Here is a 22,084-nt window from a genome sequence, read left to right on the forward strand (position 1 = left end):
GATTGTTTGCAGTAAGAGAAATTTGAAAATTAAATACTTACATAACTGTATGAAATTCTGGGGGACAGTTCTAGAAAGCAGTGGCACATGCTTTGCCACTAGAGACAGAGACAATCTACTGAAGATATTAAAAGGTCATTCATATATCTTTATATTTTTTTGCAATCTATTCAGGCTTATTCCTTCTCCTTTGCAACAAAACCTTCTGTTGCTTATTCCTCCTACAAACTACAGCCAAATCCAGGGAAAAATCCAAAGATTCTTTATAAAAGAACATTTGTCAGCGCTGCTCCTTCAAGCCTTCTAGTACAAAGTGTTCAGAGAAGACTGTGAGCACTAGGAATGCAGATGGTTTAGTAGCTCTTTTGCATACAGTAAGAGATCTGCAGCATTTCCACTTTTGGGAAGACTTACTGACCCCTAAGAAATCCTGCCTTAAATCATAGAAGGCAACTTCTAGTTCTTTACATTCATCTGCCTTGCAAATGCCAAGTGGACAGGATTTAGAGGGCTTAGAGATTTCACTCCATGCTGTACACGGGACACAGAAATTGAGCACAAATGCAAAACACCCTAGAAGCGGGGAGAGGCAGGAGGAGGGGATAAGTTCACAGGCAACTCTCACACTTCACTAAGCACAACTGACTCCACCCCTCTTAGCCACATATCCACTGTATCTCCACATGCAGCCAAGGACCTTGGTGTGCAAAAYAGCTGAAAGCTTCCTTCAGGATGAGAGCAAGGCAGCTGGTCTGTGGAATTTGGAGTCTGTGTTTCATGTTGTGGCTTTTCTGCATCTTTCTTCACCAAACCACAGCTAAAAGAAAACTGAAGTTTGTGTCTGTAGTAAGTAGATAGTTCAGGGGAAAATGGAATTTCTTCAAAACCTGTCATTTACTGCTCTTTCTGTAGGGTTCCTACTCTAGGGTAGGTAGGAGGGAGCACCTTTTCAAATATTTAAATGTTTTCTGCATATTCATTATTGCATAGTACAAAAAAAAATAAAACCCTAAATTTTAAATAAGATTTCATAATTTTGCCTACTTTGTACATGCCTAGATGAACTTTACTTTCTGGATGGACAGAGAATGCTTATTTTATAGCACTAAGAGAAAAATAACACAGTATTGTGTTTTAAAATGTAAAAGAGGATTTCATAACTGAATACCACCTGTACAAAAGCCTTCTTTACCATAGAAGAGCTTCCACTTTTCCAGTGGTTTCAATGGATTAATATGCAAAACAAACTTCAGTATCTGCAACTCAAACAAGTGTTCAGTGACACTGAACAAGCAACACAGAAACCAATACTGTGAAACTTAGGTTATTTGCAATGATTGTGACGTACCATTTGTTTGCAGGGAGCCTGAATGTTGTTCTGAACATCGCACACTCTTGTAAATCACTTAGATAATTTTTGTGCTGCAGTTTTTTATTTCATTTTTCCCTGCTTGGATTAAGAAATTTTTTAAAAATCTGATGTTAAAATTTCAGAACCATATGGCACATACCTATAGGAATTATAGGAATTATTATAGGAATTATTTGGACAAGCAAAGAATTCACTGTATCTTTATAAAGATAGGTTCTATCTGAAGCAAAATTCCAGAATAGGTTCAATGTTTTCTGAGTAAGAGCTTAGTCTGTATTTGGATATTAGATAACACTTTTATCACCTCTTGCGAAGAAAAAGTCAACATGTGGCTTTTAAAGGCTAATTTCTGCCAAGTAAGAAAACTTCACAGCTATGAAACCGTTATCTYGAGGAACAGTTTGGGGCCTTTTCTTTCTGAATTCCAACTTAGTCATACCAAAATATTGATGTTCAAAAATTACTTACATGCTCCTGTTTGTTTTCTGTTTGTTTATTTAATATTATGGTCTGTACTTCCTAAAATGCATAAAGCCTCTTTAAAATATAATAAGGTATCCTGCAGTTTTTATAACTTGCAAAAATTTATTCAAGCTGATTTATTCCCAAATGCCAAGAAAAAGATAATTATTTGTCTAAATAAATCAAACGGGAAACATAGTTATCTATACTTAGGGTATGCATCATTAATATATTTAGCATTTGTCATATACAACACTCACTGTCATTGTATATTCCTTGTGACTAAATTAATTAATTATAATTAGAAAAAAAAAAATTACCAGTAACACAAAAGCAATTTTGTCTATTTTATCAGGTATTTCGCCATGGTGATCATACCCCACAGGAGTATTTTCCAATTGATAAGCACAAAGAAATTGCAAGACAACTGGGTTATGGCCAACTTACCAAGGTGAGTTTGCTTATCTGGACCAAGACACTGAAATATTGGGAGATGGTGTGTTGATATTTGGGGGTTGGAACTTAGCTTTCACTTGGAGAAAGCTCTTATTAAGTTACCAATTAAGGACAGCCAAAGAACTACTAGAAAAGTATAGCAAAAGCACTCAATGATTTTAAATGAAAGCGAGTCAGCCTGTTCTGGTCCAATATCAGCATATGTCAGGCTGTTTGATCACAGTCCAGGGTCATCTGGGAAGAGCCAGGGCTGATGGTGACCATCTCAGCTCACCTGAGACCCTACATGAAGTTTTAACCATCAGTAGCATAAKGTGGTGCTTACAGACATAACCCTCCCTCAATCTCTGCTGAATAGGAGCCCTTCCTAGCTCACGGACTGTTAAGGTCAGTCCTAGCAGTTACTTCTCTCAAGTATGCCCAGGAAAGTTGATTTAAAACTCAGTTAATTTTAGTGCAGGCATTTGTTGTCTTACTACCAGCTGTTGGTAGTAAGCAGCAGCAGCAGAGGCAACCATAGATACTGTGTCTCACGGATGCAGTGTCTGCCTTGACTAACTTCTGTTACCTACTACCTCTTAAAAATGGAGCCAAGGGTGAAYTCTACTGCCAGACTGTAAGGCAATGTTTGGGCAATGGGTGGTTTTAACCCTACTTCTGCTCCCCTCCCACCAGCAGGACCCACTRTGTCTGTGTGCTTGTGCTTCATTCCTTTTTCCCCAAGGTACGTTGTTTGGACAGAAAAAGCTGCTAGCTGTTTGCCCAGCACTCAGAACCGGGCAGTCATCCTGAAGTAGTTTAGAGTACCAGAAATCTGGCTGTCCCAGATAAAAGACTACTGTGCACATGGAGGCAGACTGTGAGGTGTGTCTCTCTGTTGGGCACAGACAGCTTATGCTCAGTGAGTTTCTCTCCTGAGGAAACTTGCCAAGTTTCCACCAAAATCAGAATAGAACCAACTGCCTGAGGGGTTCCTCTTGCTCACCATCCTCAGGAGGCCAAACTGATCTCCAAAGCAAAATCAGGCCTGCTTCTGCTCATGTCAACTCCTTTGAAGAACCAGGAGTAACAGACCAGTTTCCTATGCCTTAACTCAGTGACTCAATCATTCCATGTAAACACTATGCAAGTTCAGCAAACCTGCCCGCTTGCTCCAGGGCATGGAAGACTTCAAGATCCAGGTGTCAGGACTTAACARCRTGYGTAWTAGGCAAGTTGGGGCAGAAGCCTAAATCACACATATGACCTAGGAAAATGGATGCTCAACTCCAGCAAGAGAAAGAAGTGATCAAATGAACACAGGGTGGGTCCTGACTAACTTGGTCTGACCTCATAGCTGACTTTGCTTTGAGCAGGAGGCTGGACTAGAGACTTCCTGAGGCTCCTTTCAGCCTGAATCATCCTCTGATCCTATGACGTAGAAAATTGCTTTAGGAAGCAATGAGTAATCACTGTGCTTGAGATCCAAGCATACAGTAATGATTACATGAGCAAAATGGAATATATTTAAACTTRGGCCAGAAAACACCAGGTACAAGTAAAAAGATGCCAATACAGAGACTATTACAGGGACATTGTGTGTGATTGTGATTGAGTCACCATCCCTGGAGGAGTTTAAGGAAAGACTGGAAGTGGTACTCCGTGTCATGGTCTAGTTGACATTAGGACATATGGTGGCATTAGGACATATGATCTCAATGGTCTTATTCAACCTAACTGATTCTGTGATTCTGTAATTTATATGCCATGTGTTTACAAATTATGTAGATAAGTTGAAAGATGTTCAGCTAAGAGCTACTGAAATATTGAGACTGGAAACCCCATTTTGCTGTGAGAGTATAGAACTGTCATCACTTTAATTTAGCACAGAGAATAAATGACTTGATTGAATTTTATGGATTATTGTTTGACTCTGGATAAAATCTGTGATGGTGAATGATATTCAAAAGTGTAACCAGATCCAGTGACTGAAAGTTGGGACCATAGTCAGGCAAGAATCAAAAATCGATTGTTTCAGACTGTTGATAATAATTAACTATTGCAGCAAAATGCTGCACCTGAAGACTTGGAGAACTTTTACTTCAAGTCTTCTATTCTGAAAACCTAGATCTTGCCCAAGATAAAACTGTAGCCTCCATATGGAACCATTGGTGATACGCTGTAGGATTCATATCCTGGATGTGCCTTCATGGACAGGTGGCTGCTCTGTCTGCACTCCCAGTTAATCAGCTCTGAAACAGCAATAGAGTAGAAACCAGATAGATGGTCTATGCCTGCTTTAGGTCTCACTAGCTCAGACAAACATACACATAGCTTTCCACAGAACAAAATACAAAACTGCATCCACCAGGAGCCATGCCTAACATTATCCAATACCATACATGCAGCAACTTTACTACTTTTTTTCTCATGTCTTCTTTTCTCCTTCATTTTGCAAAGGAAAAAAGGTCTTTTTAAAAATAGTATCAAATATTACTCCTTTCTTTTTCAGTTGTAGGAATGGATGAATAGCGCATTTCTTTAGTCTCTTGTGTTTACACTCTTGTGTTACTTTTACAGCTTGGCATACAGCAGCAGTATGAGCTTGGCCAGTACATGCAGAGGAGATACTCTCAGTTCCTGAGCGTTGTATACAAGCAGTGTGAGGCAAGTACTGGATCTGGGTGGGACAGTGTTTTTCATGGATGTTAATGGGACTTCCTGAATGAGCCAGTTTAAACCTGGTGCTGTTGGAGGAAACTTAATATGATTGAATTCMATGTAATTTCTAAGTATCCCTAAAATTGTGATTCAACTTTTATTCAGACTGATGGTTAACTGAAAACCATGTGAAAGGCTTTCCAGGCTGYATATCAGGTTCAGTTCCCTCATTGCTGTATGGGATAATATCCATGTCGAATACCTCCAATGCTACGCTTCCAGGTGGAGAGCAAACACAACTTAGTTTTCATTTAGGTTCCAGCTTTTCAGTGCATATATGATGTCCCAAAGCCTAGATGGTCAAATGAAGTCATTCTTAATGTTTCCATTAGGATTCCTAAGGGAAATGCTACCATGTGGCAGCTCAGTTATCCAACAAAATTTTATTCCATCTTCACTCTTTATTCTCCTCCTTTCTCATAGTCCTTCTCCATGCCACTCTATTTTTATGACAAGTTCCCCAGCACAGTACCTGCCCCCTTTTTTCCCACCAAGAAGAAAATAAAACAAGCATAACAAAAGAAAATACCTTCCAGATTTTTTTCTTTCTTTTTTTCTTGCTTCAGATTTATGTTCAAAGCACTGACTGTGATCACACACTTATGAGTGCTCAGGCCAGTCTTGCTGGACWGTACCCACCAACACAGGGCCAGATTTGGAACTCCAGAATCCTTTGGCAGCCAATTCCAGCTCACACAGAGCCACTGTCACATGATAATGTGAGTATAAACTAGGTGCATCTGCTTTCCCTTAATCATTAGTAAAGTACATAGGATATGAGAAGAAGGTGCTGCAAAAAGTGCATGGTAAAGGCAATGAAAAGTACATTTTGTTACAAGCATTGTGCAGAAAGGCCTGATAAGTTGAATAGAAGTATTGACAATATTTTCACAGGAATGGATTTGCATGTCAGAGACATGGTCTTAAAAAAGAGGAAGAAAAATGGAAGTAGCAGATATAGAGAAAAGAAATTAATCTACAATGCAAGTAAATCAATGTAGGAGTAGATTAATCCTACATTTAATGCAAACATGACTTCTTTCGTGTGAGAAAAAGAAACTTATTTAATCTCACTAGTGCTTCAATATTGCTTAGTCCACAGCCAACAGAAGAGACAAAAGAATCATTCTGAGACTCACATTATGGTGAGAATTGAGTCGCAGGATTATTTTTCATGTACTTTGCAGGTCAGAGCATGCACTCCAAGGAACAGTGAAAAAAGTAAAAGGGTAAAGGAAGGAGGACTCAGAGCTTTAAGCATGAGTTCRTAGGACAATGAATTTATTCATCTCCCTTCCTCAGCTCCTCACTTTGGAGTTGTAAGGAATGCTGTGGACAGCAGCAGCAGCTTTGTAGCCCACATATACTTGCCTTAGAGGGGAAAGCAGTACAGCTGACTGGAGCAGTTTGAATCCTACTTTATGRGAGGTTTGCACATGTGATGCAAGATAAATTATGTGGGCTTTACAAGTCTAGTTAACACAGTCTGTGATGATAAGGGAATCAGGTTAAATGGACCATGAAGCAATGGTTCTCACCTYGGGGTGATGAGAGCATGAAGATGGAAGGTATGGAGACATCTTCCTCTTCACACCCACAGCCAGCACAGAGTCAGGAGCTGCTTCTGACACTGTCACAGGTGGGGATACCCCAGCAGACGGTCAAGGACACCTGGCCAGTATCAGGACAGATRCCAAACTCAGAAAGCAGGTGCTGGYCCTCATTCATATCTAGAGGAAGAAGTAAATTTATTCAAACAAATCATAAAATCATAAAYACATGCACATTTTTTCATACTTTTTCCAACTATTTGTGTTTTAACTTTATTCATCTTTATTACACATACAATCTAGACTTGAGACTGCATGTATCCTTCCACTCAAAAAAAGTGCCCATCATTTATTGGTGAAGTCATACCTGCTCATGAACCTGTGGCTATAATTCAGAAATACTTTCCTATCTTGTGGAATAGAAAGTTCCTTTAAAAGTTCTTTTAACATTGGGACTATATAGATGGAGCTACATTTCTGCAAAAAGGACAAAAACACATTGGAGGAAAGCACTAATAATATCTCAGTGTCAAATTTTATTTTTTGTTCAAAATTTATCACAGAAAACCAGAATAAACTCAATTTAGCTTACATCAGCAAAACAACAAGTTCTTGAGTTATTCCAGCCACATGTAACTTTTAAGCTTCATATGTCTTATGTTAATGACAGACAACACCGAGTTATAGAAAGTTCACAAGTTTGTACAATTTAGCTGAACTAAATGAAGCTATGTTAAATACGCTCAATGCAGCTGAGAATGCACAAAGGCTCCTATTACAGTCCAGCTGCTGCTTGGTAATTTGTTGTAAAAATTTGATGGCGTGTTTAAAGAAAGACTGAACACAATGAGTGAAATCATTCCTGGAGAAGCTAAGAACAAAGGAGATCATGACAGGTTATGTTAGTCTTCTGTCAAAGGGCAAACTCAATCTTGTGTAAATGAATCCTTTAACTTTGAACTACTACAGCTATTACACCTCTGAACATTTAAAGATTATTTTGTATGTAGTCATCAGTATGACTCCTAGAGTCCTGAAGATGAATATCCTTGAAACTACATTCTCAAATTATTTTTCAGCTTGTCCTAACTAGTGCAGCCAATCAGAACAACAATCCTTCAAGGGTATATTGAATTGCAGAACAAGATGCACCTTGCCTAACTAGTATTTTGCAATTTTCTTTCCAGTTGCTATACCTACCTTTCTCACACTGCCCAAAATACAATCAGCTTCTGAGAGAAACCTTCGCAACAAGGGATTTCCGTAGGCAATTCAAGCACTACAACGTAAAGCATTTTCAGTGCTGGAAATCCAGTTAAAATGTAGCACTTCAACATTATCTAATAGGTAGGTTTAAAAACTGGCAGTTAATATGCTCCTTTCAGATCTCTAATCTTCACAGTGGGTGTAGACAATGTATCCAAAAAAACACATTACARATCCAGCTGGACTGGGCTATTCCCAACAATTGAAAATAACAAAAGATAAATTATTGACTTATTTGCAAAAACTTAGCTTCTAGGAGACCAGACAAAACAAAAACCCAGATAAAATCAGTGTAAATGCCTCTCAAATTGCTCCAATATCTCTCTCTGTTTACTCCYACATAAAGCAACTCCTCTGACATCTCTTCCTATATAACTGTCTGCAAGTTCAGATTCCTCTTCCACCACAAAATAGTCTCAGTTCAATTTCCCAGAACTTCTGTAAGTCTTAGTGCTTTCCTCAAGTACCTATTCATGTTTCACACCCAAAATCTTCATTCAGGTGCACACTTACATTTTTAGTTTGTCTCTATATGGTATTCTTTCTGTTCTTCCTCCACCATCAAAACTCTTTGCATGAGTATGTAATCATGCTGCAACCCTCTTCTTCTCAGGTATATTTAAAATAACACCATGGAACTCACCTGTTTGTCTATTATCTTTCACCACTGACCTCAGCCATCCATCTGCGGCTCTGCGTCTGGGTATTATAAGCAAGTAAATCACAATTTCCAGTTTTATCAAATTTACATMGTATCTTTCTTCTCCTGAGTACCAATATCAGAATAATTCTGTTTATCAAACTTCCTTTAAGCACTTCTTGGATTCCTGCCAGACTTCTTCATATATCTGTGTTCCCTCAACTTCCTTTTAAACATTTCTACAAAGCATAAACAAGCATCATACTTCAAACCTGGACTAACATCACTAAGTTGTCTAGATTAATAGGCCAAATTCTTTTACATCTAGGCAAAGTTTCATTGCTTTAGTGTGAAGCACAAAGATTCTCTTCTTTCTAAAAATTCCTATGTACTAGTACACTATGTGTAGAAAACATGTAAAAAGGTCCCAAGTACCACAAATTTGTGGGTTTTTTTTTTTGTGTTCCAGCCATTTCTGGAGTTTTTAGCCACTCATACAGGATACCCATTGAAGAAGCTTAACACGGAAAGAATTTGGAAGCTCTCCRACACTTTACAATATGAGGTAAATAGAATCATAGAATCATTTAGGTTGGAAAAGACCCTTAAGATCTTTGAGTCCAGTACAAATTCCTCTACATCCTTCAATCTGGTATTTTTATTTGGTTCATTTTTTTATTGTAAGACATAAACAGATGGTAGATATGTGCTTCAACATTTTTTTAACCATAGACAATTTTCAGCTTTTTCMCCAGAAACTCTCCCCTAACACCAAATATATAACTGAAAATCCTGCAAACACACTATGTGTGAAGCTGCATGATATGTGCTGTGGGTCATCCACCACTACAACAAACACAAACTAATGGCCTCTCAAATTGAAAATTCTGTCAGTGACTGCATATGCAGAATTAGGCAAAAGCATACCTTTGGATAAAATTGTCTTGTAACTCCTCCAGACCCCACTAGGAGATACATAAGGATAAAATATGTTGCTGGCAAATAAACATAGCCATCCTTCCACAAAGATTTAATGCAAATTTTATAAACAAGAGAAATCATGATTTGTATGTGGACAGTAYAGGACAGGATATTTTCAGGAATTAAGCAGTTATTTCTGCAAGTTTGGGAGCTTGWTCTAAGCAAAGGTACCACACACAAAAAAGCATGGATTTTATAACAAAATGTGTATTGTGGTGCCAAACTGGCATGGGTATTTGGGTCCCACAGTCTGACAACTTGTGATTTGAAAAAATCTTGACTGCCCTTAATTTACCAAGAAGCTCCACTTCAAAGTCTAGACTCATCTCAGCTGACACAACTGAAAATTGCAGAGTCTTGTGTTAAAAAGTTATTGTTGAAGGCAGCTTYCGCTACGCCTTCATATATAACTATTTAAACTTTAATATTAACGGTAAATTCGTCATCAGTGGGGCAGTTTTAAGGTAGATTTCAGAAGCAACATGTAATATTTGRGTGTGATGCTAATAAGTTTGCCTTCATTCTTGCAGTTTTTGCACAAGTCAAACTTTGGTCAAAGCATACTTGAATAGAATGTTAGCCATGGTCTTAAGTTAAATGAAACGTTCACATGTTGTGACACCTCACTGTAATTTCAGTGAGGTCACCCTACCATGCTTTCCAAATGCAGGTTCACAACTTTCTATTTCAATAGTTAAATCACACTGAATAACCTGTGTCACCAGGCAAATATGCAAAATCCACAGCTTCCATCGAGAGGCTAGCTAAATTAAAAAAAAAAAAAAAAAAAAATTAAAAAAAAAAAATTCCTTCTAGCATTAGATTTTATGAGCCATGGTCTTTCACACTACTGACTGAGCACTCTGGGGGTATCAATTAAGACATCTATCTGCCACAAAAACCTCTCATTTTTCAAGCTGAAAAAGAGAGAAAGCATAGTTACATAATTACTTAGTTACTAAATTTTTAACATGATTCATGAAACTACAGTAGTTTGCATCTCTCTGTATTTTTTTTCTGTCAGCTAAGTGTAATCTGACTTTCAGGCAACTTAGAGATTGAGGTATTTGCTTGCCTATAGCACTGTCAAACAGCGCACAACCAGCCAATTCTTTCCTCAAGACATAAATCACTTTTGTTAAAAGAGACATGGATAATATTGTGCTTTGAGCTGGTTTAACCTAGCTTGTGCTATTGTTTTCTTGTTTAAACAAACCCTTAAAGTAGTTGACATTTTCCTTTGAGCTCACTTGTTACAAGAACACTCTTTTTTGTCAGCTCAGTCCAAAGGTTACATTGCTCTAAAAGAAAGTTACCATCCTTGTTTAAACAGGAATTCAGGTTAGTGCAAACCAGGAGTGCTGTGCATATCCCCCCTTCTCACAATTCTACAGCTATACCTATTTGATTTTTGTATTCCACTTACATCTGAGAGCTACCAGCCCTTAAAATCCTGATGTTTATAYATGATTTGTTTCAGTAAAGATATGTCCCAGTACATGACTGAAAAAGTCACAGTGACTTTTTTCACCTGACAACATAAAGAATGCCAGTTGCTTTTTGCATGATTTTTAGTATTATATTTCCTCTTCTTGTTAAACACTGCTCTTCAAATTTCTTTTAAGCACTATGATGCTGTAAATAGGAATGCAAAAGCTGTCTAAATGTAAAATGCAGTCATTGTTTTTTACAAAGAGAAAATGTTACTGGAGTGAAACATTCAGAATTTGTTCTGACAAGCGTTTCATGATAGAATAAATAACAGTTAGCAGTAGGAATCAGCAAGAAAATCACCATTGTTTTTCTTCACTGTAGGATATTAACAATTACAGTTTACCTGTTGTTTGGGCTACTCACAGAGTCAGGACCAAGYTGATAAAGCTTTCAGAATTGTTATTGCAGGCGGAATTTGGGCTCCACAAACAAATACAAAAGTCACGTTTGAAGGGAGGTAAGCTGAATTCTTACCCCATTTAAAACAAAAAGTAGGATGGGAAGGAAGAAAGGATGTATGACAAACATTRCTACTGATTCCATAGTAGACCTGAGCAATATGCCAATATGGGGAYATTGATGGTCAGCACAGAAAGATTTTGATGGGAAGGGAGATGATGAGCATATGAATACTGAATATTCTAATCTAACTTTATAATGCAGGTATCATTTCAATTACACTGTGTAAGAATTTCAAAGTAATAAACAGGTACTTGTTGAACTGAATMGTCTAAACTTCTCATAAGCCTCCAGGTGTAACTTAAAAAATATTATTTGTATTAATGTTTCAAATGGTGATTTTATTGCCTAAAAGCCTTCATATTCCATTACTGAAAGTCCTATTATGAGATTACTGAATTGCTTCCAAACCTTCTGCTCAGAAAATAGTAGCTGAAATTTGGAAATATTTTATACCTTTCCAATCACTCATTCTCCTCCATTCATCTACTGTCATCTTTTGAGCTTACCTTTTGTTTCACATGGACACTGTGCAGTCAGGATCTGTGAGCTACAAAGACAAATAAACATCTGAGCATGAATCAATTTGCTGCCTTTTGGATGCTCCAATTTACAGAACTTAGCACAAARTACAAGCCTCTGCCCTTGCTTTACTAACAATTGCTATAAAATGTGCCAGTAGCTAAAGACTAATTCTGTCTAATTCTGCTAGGTGGTATAGTTCACTTTTTAGGATTATAATTTGTTGAGGTGCCAACCTTATATTAACATACTAACATAGCCATTGATTTAATTCAAGTAGTTTGTCTTMTGACTTTTCAGCAGTTAACATTAACAAAATACAGACAACCACACAATTTATGAAGCCCCAGAGCCCAGAGGATACRCTCTTCCTTTTTTCTCTGGAAAGCAGGAAATCAGTTAAGTCACACACTCAACAGGATAGTGTTCATTACTGTGCTCTTCTTGTGCTGTTCAGCTAACGCAGAGTAGCTGTGAATGTGCTGCTTGAAGCTGTTGAAGCTATTAGGGATCCCCAAAACATTTGACACAGAAGKAAAATTAGCCTACTGTTCATTTGAAAGATAGCATCACCATTAATCAAAGCACTCTGCACAAATTACCAATCATGTCAATTGAATAAATTGGTGCATTTAGAGACAGATGGTTAAAATGGCAACAATCAATACAGATATTAACACAAGCATCTCTTTCACTGTCACTGCTACCCSCTTTTCTTTCAGGTATTCTTTTAAAAACTATTCTAAAGCATATCTCAGATGCTAGAAAGCCTTCACACCATAAAAAAATGGTTATGTWTTCTGCGGTGAGTGCTTTCTGTTTCTCTTGTGTTTGGTTTCTGCAGTTATTAAATGCAGTGAAAGCCAGGAAATTTTATTTCCTTCATGAAATACAGCTACAAGCATTTTTATATTTGGTTAACCTTAAATATCTTTGGGTTTCTTGAATTTTTTTAATGAACAGATACTACTTTGAAACCTGAAGCATTCCATTTTCCACTGCATGTCATGGTTTTTTCATTGTAATAATGTTTTGATTGAGGAGAGAACTGGAGAAACCATGCCTCATGTTTTATTAAACCTGGATCCCARAGTTAATTTAAAACAAAATCCCCTTCCTGTAACTTTTTCAAGTGCAAATGGGGAAAAAAAAAAAGAGAAAAAAATTAAGTTACCATTATTTTAGAAGGCCTTATGAAGGCAGTTACTCAACTGTGATCTTATTTTTTTTTTTGTTTAGAATGTGCAAATGGTGCCATTGGAGAAGTWAATTTTTGGATTGTTCTTAGTAATAAACTAGTGATTCTAAACTGCAGTTATATAATGACCTATTGGGTATATATCAGCTAAAATTTGATCTGATCTCAAATACTGTTTACTTAWCAGGCAAAACTACTAGTGTTTTTTWWAARAAGTTTGAACAGCTCCTATTAATTTAGGTARGAGCTGTAAGTGACTAAGACTTCTTAAATATTTACATATATGTTATACTTCATATCAGCACTTTAGTTTATATAAAAGGACCATATTCGCTCAACAGTGCAGAGGGTAAATGTTTTTGAGGCCACACAAGTAATGTTAATGTTGAGTGAACAGATAATGTGCTGGAAATATTGTTAAATAACAGGTTCATGCCATCATTTTTAACAGACCTTTAATTAAGGGTTTATTCTGTTCACAGCATGCAGCCACCRTTGCTGCCTTGCAGGTGGCACTCAATGTCTTCAATGGGAAATTTCCCCCTTACAGTGCCTGCCATTTTTTTGAACTTTACCAGGAAAAAAATGGGCAAGTATCTGCAAGCTATACTGCTAATTTGTACTATTTCTAAAAGAAGGAATGTTTGGATACCCCAGGCTAATTAAACTGGATACACAAAGTTCATTATTCAGGAAAACATTATAGATGGATTTTAATAATTGTAATAGGATTCAGTTTAGTAGTCAGTAGCAGAATAAGCCTGAAAATCATATATATATGTATATATATATTTATATAATGTATATATAACAGTTATGAGAGGTTTCACCACATCCTTTTTATCTCTTTAACTCCTTGACAAAGATGGCAAACTACACGCAAATTGGTGTTTTGTAAACACCACCTATTTTCTAAAAAGAACTCTTCAGAGTACAAATTATATTAGTAAATCATAAACATATTAACAACCAGACAAATAAGTTAGCTAAGAATTTGGCCCCAAGTACAATCAGTGCAACATGGAAAGGGTGTGTSGTTTTGCATATCTAATTTTATTTTGGCCCTTCTGTATTTTGGAACAGGCAATACACCATAGAAATGTACTATYGGAATAATTCTTTGAGGGAGCCTCACCCCCTCACTCTCCCTGGCTGCAAATTCCGCTGTCCCCTGGAGAGATTTACTCAGCTGGTCTCTCCCATCCTCGTACACTATTGGTCAAGAGAATGMAGAATGTAGGACATCAGAAGAGGTAAGCTAAGTGTTTTGGGCACATGTACCCAAAAGTAAAGTCAGGATTACATCTTGAGCCAAGAGCTCATTTGAAGTGACAATCCTTATCATAAGGGTCTGGTATGAAATGAAAAATACGCAGATCAAGGAAGAGAGATTTGTACTCATGGCTGTCATTTCTATTCCATTAATACATTTATCTATTCCAGCCCAATTTTCTGATGAAATTAAATCAAGACTGATCAGACTTTGGGGTACAGCTTTCACGTGGCATTTTTGCGGTGGGTTTTTTTTGTTTTGTTTTGTTTTAGTACAGTCAAAAAGACCTTCAGTTACTGACGAAGAACATGTAAATGCACTGACTTAGAGCAGTCACCTTATATTCTCCAACTGCAGAGTATTTGTCCAAGCTGATTACCAACATTATGCATTCCCTTGATTTCAGCAGGCATTCAGAGATCGAAACAGATGAATATTGAATAGTATACCAGACTGGTACTTACCAGAATGTCAAACRTATACAGAYACACAATGGCACACTAACGCATTCYCTCRTAGATTGTCTRTATCATCATATTAAGATCTTTACATTTCAATTTTCACCACTGATAATATTTAGTTTTGTAGAATGAGGGAACAGAAACGCAGAAAATGGCATTATCTATCTTTTTTCTAGCTCTATGTTGCTCAAGGGAACTAAAAGGTTTAAGAAATCCCACTTTTTAATGACCAAATAGTGTACCCAACATTAAAAAAAATCCCATATGGCTTTCTGAATCACTGATTTTAAGAAGAATTTGAATTGTCAGATATTGCAAGAATGCAGACCAGCCAACTCATCTGGTTGCAAATAATTTCCTGTTAAATATCTTTAATCCATTAACAGAATGAAGATAGTTTAGCCAAAATGAATGAAAAATTAGGAAGTGATGATTTGCTAAACAACTTTCTTCATTACAGTCATTGCTCACAAATTCTCAGGAAACATATCAGGAAATCACCACATTTAATTGGAAAAGGTAATTCGGCAGAGGAAGGGATGTTTCCAATGAGGTTTTTTACAGCCACWCTACAAATACAGTCATGGAAGAAAATGATAAATCATGTTTATACTGTGGTGATTAGCAATCTAAGCTTTGTGGAAATTATTCCTCCTCCTTCACAAAGCCAACTGTGTAACTGACCAGATAAATAAATGWAAAAATCTATCATATAATCAAAATCTGACAATAATAAAGACACACATATTTAGCCTTTAAGTTTAACACAAAGGCTGTGCTCTGTTTCAAGCTTCAAATTTTGCAGAAGTTTGATGGTGTTCAGGCATTTTACACTAAATCCAGCATCYCTGTTTTCAGTAGCAATCCTTAGTACTGAAAACACATAGGTACCACAAAARAGATTACAACAATCCTGATACTCCRATAAAAACWTTTTCCATACTGTCATACCAAAATTTGATGTTTTCCACTATTTTATCCTGGTATAGACTGGATCTGTTGGGGCCACATCCTAATTTTTTTGACTAATTTAGCAAATGTTAATTTCACTGTTCCTGAAGGCAGTTTGAAACTCTCTGTTATACATGAGTGGCGCTTGGGAAAAGGCCAAGGGACACTGATCCACAGCCCGCACAGTGCAGCACACTGACAGACTGCCCTGTGCTAAACCACTGTGAATTACCAGTTCGCAGTGAATGCAGACAGCCTGGAACTGCTGAGTTTTAACACCAGGAAGCTAAATTAAGGAGAATGATGCAGAGTTTACAGGTCACAATTACACCTGACATACACAGGTGYAACATCCCTGATTTGAGCTGGTTCCAGCTTAGTCAAAAATTATCKCAACTACAGTCCTTTGCTAATGCATGTGTTATTATTTTGATTATACATGCATGAGAGCATTTTATGGAGTCCATAAATGTGATTTTTTTTAAATAAAAACCAGGAGTGTGAGCTCAAAACTTTAATTTATATACATAGCTATTCTAAAGGGAGACAACAGTTCCCAACCATACAGCTGTCTCTATAAAATGCTTAATTGAAGTTTTATGGAGAGGATTTATGTCCCCACTATTAGGAAATAAAGGGGTTAGGCAAKAATTGCTATTACAGGTAACATAATACAATAGCAGTATTTCAGTGTGGTTTAAATTAGAGTCAAGTTCCTCCACAATCACAATGGCCATAGTGGAACATAGGAGACRAACAGAGCTCAACATATTTGGGAAGGAGGTAAAACAGTGAGCTCTCCCTGCGGTCTGCTTGCTGCTCAGGAAGCTTTCAGCATGGATTGACTCAACATTTCAACAGACTTTTCCTAATCCTATCAAAATGGAAGCTAATGAGTTAACTCCTCTCCACTTAGTCTGAACTGCCCACTTGTTGAGGTACTATTAATGGGTTAGCAATGCTTTTGGAGAATGCCATATGCTAAGAATGCATCTCTCTTTTTGTCTTACCTTTAAGTGTTCCCTCCATTATCTTTAGTGTGATTCACTTGATGAAAGAGCTCTTCCCATACTGTGATGTGACTCTGGTCCAACTTTTCTCATAAAATTCCATCAGTATGACCAACTGAGACTCCTGAGACYAACTGAGACTTCTATGAAAAGAAAACATTCCTTAGTGCAACAAAAATTATAGGAAGCAGGGACTTACCCTCCATGAATATCTGGTAAAACCCAAACACAATATGAAACCAGAGAAATTTTTCAAGACGTATTCTTTCCAAAGGGACYTTGCCAGAACTAATTCAAGTATGCAATTAGAGTGTTTTGAAAGCCTATAACCTTGACTTACAGCAAAATTGGAAAACACCTCTGAAGGAGTGTTACCCTCTTTTGAAGAATGAGACAAGGACTTTCAGAATTGGTGACAGAAGCAACTCTTCAAAAGGAAACTCAAAAGGAGGGTCTTTAGACTTTATTTTATTCAAGAAGTAGTGAAGAATTCTCCACAAGCAGATCACAGGACCCACAAGAATTAGGCTAATGCCTGCTTACTTACCTAAGAGATGCTTTTCTTCTTATTTCCTCTGCCTTTTACATGCACAAATATCCCATTTCTATGTAGAAGGAAGATGAGACTTATGGAAAGCATGGACTAGACCTAAGAAGAGCCTACAAACACAAAGACCTGGCAACAACTGGTTGACCCAAAAAGACTTTCAGATATTCATTCCAAAAAGACAGCAAGGTTAAGTGTTAATTTTAGAAAGAAAAATAATTTTCAAATAGCTTTTTTAACACGTTGCTTTTGTTATGTTACCTTGATTGTATACACTGATCTGATAAAGTCTGTGGTACCATGAAATCTGTAAGTTCATGCTGTTCTTGACATGAACAAATTAGCAATACAAAATAAAAAAAAATTTAGAGCTGCATGCTCTTTAAAACACATTGAGCAGAAGATGTTAAGCAATCTTTCACTAGGCACATTTTCTAATATTGCTATTGCAAAAGCAGCTTGTGTTCTTACTACAAAATCTGGGTCAGAAACCAGRTGAAATCTGGGTCAGAAATCAGATGAAACTAACTTATGAAAACAGTAGACATGCCTTTGCTTGAAGAACTAGGATTTCATATTTTTGTTTTCTCAAAGTCAAGAGGACTTTTTGTCAACAGTCTTATTGCCCACTGACCATTTCAAAGGGAACCAGAGAAACAGCTGAGATGCAGAAAATTTTGCCATTATGGCTTCATTTCCTCAGATCAGGCTTTTAGAATGGATGCTAAACCTATGAAAAGTATATTCCTTACAGCATAAGCAGATAACTGCCACTCCATAAGCTACAAATTAATCAAAATAATAAAAAGATCTGTTTTCCTTCCAACAAGATTCTAATTTTCAGAATTCTCACTGTCAAAGCCTATTCTCTTCCCAGCAGGTCCCAAGCAACAATTTCTGTGCTTCTTAAGCCACCATAGGAAATATGGGTCATTAGGAAAGCTCTAGTTAGATTTCTAGTAAAAAAATGCAACCCTTTTTACCATAGCATCCAAACAATGATAAAAATGTTTTCTGACAATATGAGACAACCATCTACCTTCTTCCTAATGCAAAGAAGAGCAAGCTTGTTTTCGCTGTATTACCTTAATGTCCCATAATGGACACCAGCAGAATGTCTGCCTAGGTCTGGCAGCCCTCACAGGAAAGTTAGTGCAAGCACTTTAAATTATTCATCTCAAAATCACACTGATCATCACACCTCCCTTCCTAAGAAGTAATTAAAAAAAACCTGCTAGACGAAAGAAAATAGAAAGGAAAAGCTGYGACTCCATCTTTATCAGTGTTAGACTTCTGACAGATTGTAGCYTTGGCTGTCAAAACCAAATTTCTAGGCACTTTCTCTTTTCTTCTCAACCTGTTCCTGCTTCCTGTTTTTCTGAGCTCGTGCCAACTTGTGGTGCTTGAGTTACTTTTCATGTTTTGTTTGCCAGATGTTCAGAAGTGAAAGTTCAAGAGCTCTAAAGCATGTTTCATGCTTCTCCCATCGAAGGTGAACAAAACTTTTCTGTTGATTTCCTGGATTTCTTTCCATAGAAAAAGGAATAGAGACCTGAGACATTCTTCATTATTCTCTTTAGTGTCCAGTTATCCGCTCCTCCCCGCCTTCCTAACCCAAATCCACATCTCAGAAATTTTCAGAATTGCATGAAGACACCTTGTCCCACAGACTTGTCTGGTATGGGGGATCATGGACTTCAGTTCAGTTAAGGTGCCCCCTTTCCAACACATGTTCAGCAAATGTCCTCTTCCATGCTACATGCATCAGTGCATATACCTTGAACAATCTGATTTCTGCTGAGCAAAAAAAAACTTCAAATTTATTTAAAAAATTAAGACATTTCTAAATTTTTTATTCCCCCTATCCCTATTGAACAGAAACCTCGTCACGCGCATTCTTTGTAATGTTTTTTGTTCTCAAGACTATCACTGTAAAAGCACAGAAAGAAAGATTTCCCTTATATTTTGCTAACTGAGGGAAAATAAGCATCAGTGTTTATAARGGCTGAAACATAAAGCCCAGATCTTATTGCAGAAATATAAATTGRGATATCAGTGAATAAATAATAAACTGCTCTAAATCAAGCTTTCCTACAACTTCACCAGCTGAAAATCTGTCCTGCAGTATTTGATGGCATAAAATTATACACAGGTTTGCTTCAGGTCCTCTTAAAGAAGAAATGTGTAAAAATTGGTGAAAACCCCATACACTTTGGTTTTTGAATTATTTAAATTATTTATTTTTTAAATATGTTCAAAAAGAAGGATCACCTGGACATGCAACTCCTTCTCTTCTTTCACAAACAATGCATAGATAGACCAGTCATATTTTAAAGAAGAMTTGCTAAAGATACAATAACCTGAATAGTCACAGATGCTGTAATATAGGTGGGTGTAATTTGTGATCATTATTTTTTTTTTCATATGTGGAAGCAGTGTCAGCAAAATGGGCAATGAACAACAGAAAAGCAACAGTAATTTTATGCTGCCTGGGAAAGGTGGAACTGGACAACCTGAACTATCAGTTTCATTAATTTMATCACCTTCTTTTCTCTTTGGGTTATTTACTGAGCTGATTATCAAAAATGAATGAAAGAAAAAAAAACCAAAACAATCCAAACTCTGCATAATCCAGATCAAATTAATCAACTTATTTAGGTTTGCATCATGGTCATACTAGAAATGGGTTTTCCTTCTTTGTATTTAATGTTTATAGTACTCATCCAAGATGTGGCGCACACACAAATCCTTCAGCAAAAGGATATGACTCCACTTCTTCCAGAAAATAAAATCACCACCAAACTGCAGTTTCAGAGAGCAAAGAGTGGAGGAATTGTCCTTTCTGTCTCTTTCTTATTTACTGTTCACTTTGTTTTTTTGCAAAAACCTGCAAATTATGTTTACCATGTCTCAGGCAAACATCTTAATCTCATAAGACCAAAAAGAAATTCTCTGAGTGCCTGTCACCAGGTGCATATTACAAACTTGGGACAAACTAAKAAATTATTATAAGACAGTGAATAGACACTGTCTTCCCTCCGCGTCCCTTAGAATAGTAACTTTGGGCTTAGGGCATTTTTTCCTGTAGTGTAAGATATAGGTTCATGTTTTGTCAGCAGTATAAGAAAGTTAATTCTTGCTGTGTCACAAATTAACTCATTTGTCCTTTTCCACTCCCCACAACTGGGCAAAAACAGCCTAACAGAAGACTGCAACACAGTCTTGGCTTTCTCATGTTTCAAAATGCAGCTTGGAAAATGTGTCATGTTTTTTACTGAAACCAATTTTTTTTTTCTTTCCCTTTTTCAGCTAAAATAAAAAGCTTGGAGATAAAGCCAAACTATGCCAAGTGCTAATCTGCACATGCAGTCAGTAACAGGACCTGAGCTGTTTCCCCGGGTGAGCAGCCTGATCCATGAGTGCTGGCAGTAGTTTCACACCTGGTGCCTTGACTGCAGTGACTTCYACCCTTTCAGAGAGGAGATTGTGCTCCACCAGCAGTGGTTACCTCAGGTAAACCTTGTGTACAATAAAGCATAGGTTCATTTGCAACCAGGCCACCTCAAAGCAAATCAAGCTCTGTTTCAGCAAGCCTTTAAGATAGGTCTGTGTACTTAAAATGGATAATTGCATTTAAGTGAATGCTACTTAATGCCACRATGTCATAATTAGAACTTACAACAATAAGCCAAATTAACATAAATGRTATTTAAATTGTTTAAGTTCACTTRCATTATAATGCTTCAACAACTGTAAATAGATTAAGAAGGATTTTTAATAATTATTTWATTATTTTTATTATTATTTATAACTTTTCCTGAGAAGTGCCTGGATTTAGTTGCCACAGAATATGACAAATTTATAGCTGCTAARCACCCAGTAGAAATGGAGAGAAAAGGAAATTTCCAAATTAAATACATGCTACCAACATACTAAGAGATTACATACAGGATTCCTGCATGACCCTATCTTAACTAGTATAGCACATAAATTGGGATATTTTTCCATTTTGGAATGTGTAGACATTTATTTTTGTGGCTGTGGTACCTATTCTTTTGAGCATAAAATACTCTCTCTAGTAAAGTATACATGCCAAAGGGAAGAGTGAAGCAACAGAAATCACAGCCACTTACCACATGCTTGGCCTTGCGTTAAAATATCATTTTTTTAAGAGATGTTAGCAAAGATTTTCTATAAAATGCGGTTGTTAYGTATTTTCCAAAATTTCTGAATTATGCCATCCAGAATCACACAATAAATTTTGAGTTCAGGTCCTAAAATGAAGTCATTACAAGGGTTCCATTATAATGGGGCTTCAGTGGTCAGTCACTCATCAATGAAACACAATAAACCAGCAAATCTTATAAAAACTAGTCAGTTRTGAATTTCATGGTAATGTCTTAAGAAGGACAAGAAAAGATTCTGAGAGCCAACAGTGATTCTTGATCAAACTGCTCAGGAACCACCCCTTTTATAGATTAAAATGTAGGACAGTCATTCTTGATTTTTTAGGCATATTGAAGTATTCCAAAGAAATTATATTTTATGACCTGCATTCTAAAATAATAGAGGAAGATGATCAGCTTTTATTTGTTTTCAGAATGCCAACATATTACACATTTATGAAGTATAGATTACACTCATACACCTTCTGCATAGGCAAAAATCACACTAGGAGAGATCAAAAAGAAGGGTGGAGACAAAACAGTGGATGAAGAAAGAAGTCCAAGTGCTGAAAACTG

General features: G+C 36.8%; 1 protein-coding gene across 1 annotated transcript; it reads left to right on the top strand.

Annotated features, from left to right (window-relative positions):
- The first annotated feature begins 685 nt into the window (after positions 1–685).
- Positions 686–14,349, top strand: LOC130580035 (prostatic acid phosphatase-like). Its single transcript, XM_057377289.1, has 10 exons — positions 686–846; positions 2,190–2,285; positions 4,850–4,936; positions 5,557–5,709; positions 7,728–7,826; positions 8,916–9,011; positions 11,243–11,378; positions 12,625–12,707; positions 13,583–13,689; positions 14,184–14,349. The coding sequence occupies exons 1-10, from the start codon at positions 733–735 to the stop codon at positions 14,338–14,340; spliced, it is 1,128 nt and encodes a 375-aa protein (XP_057233272.1). The 5' UTR covers positions 686–732; the 3' UTR covers positions 14,341–14,349.
- Positions 14,350–22,084: the final 7,735 nt, after the last annotated feature.

This window comes from Malurus melanocephalus, unplaced genomic scaffold (assembly GCF_030028575.1).
Source record: "Malurus melanocephalus ecotype Western Australia unplaced genomic scaffold, MMel_1.1 scaffold_309, whole genome shotgun sequence".
NCBI classification, from domain to species: Eukaryota; Metazoa; Chordata; class Aves; order Passeriformes; family Maluridae; genus Malurus; species Malurus melanocephalus.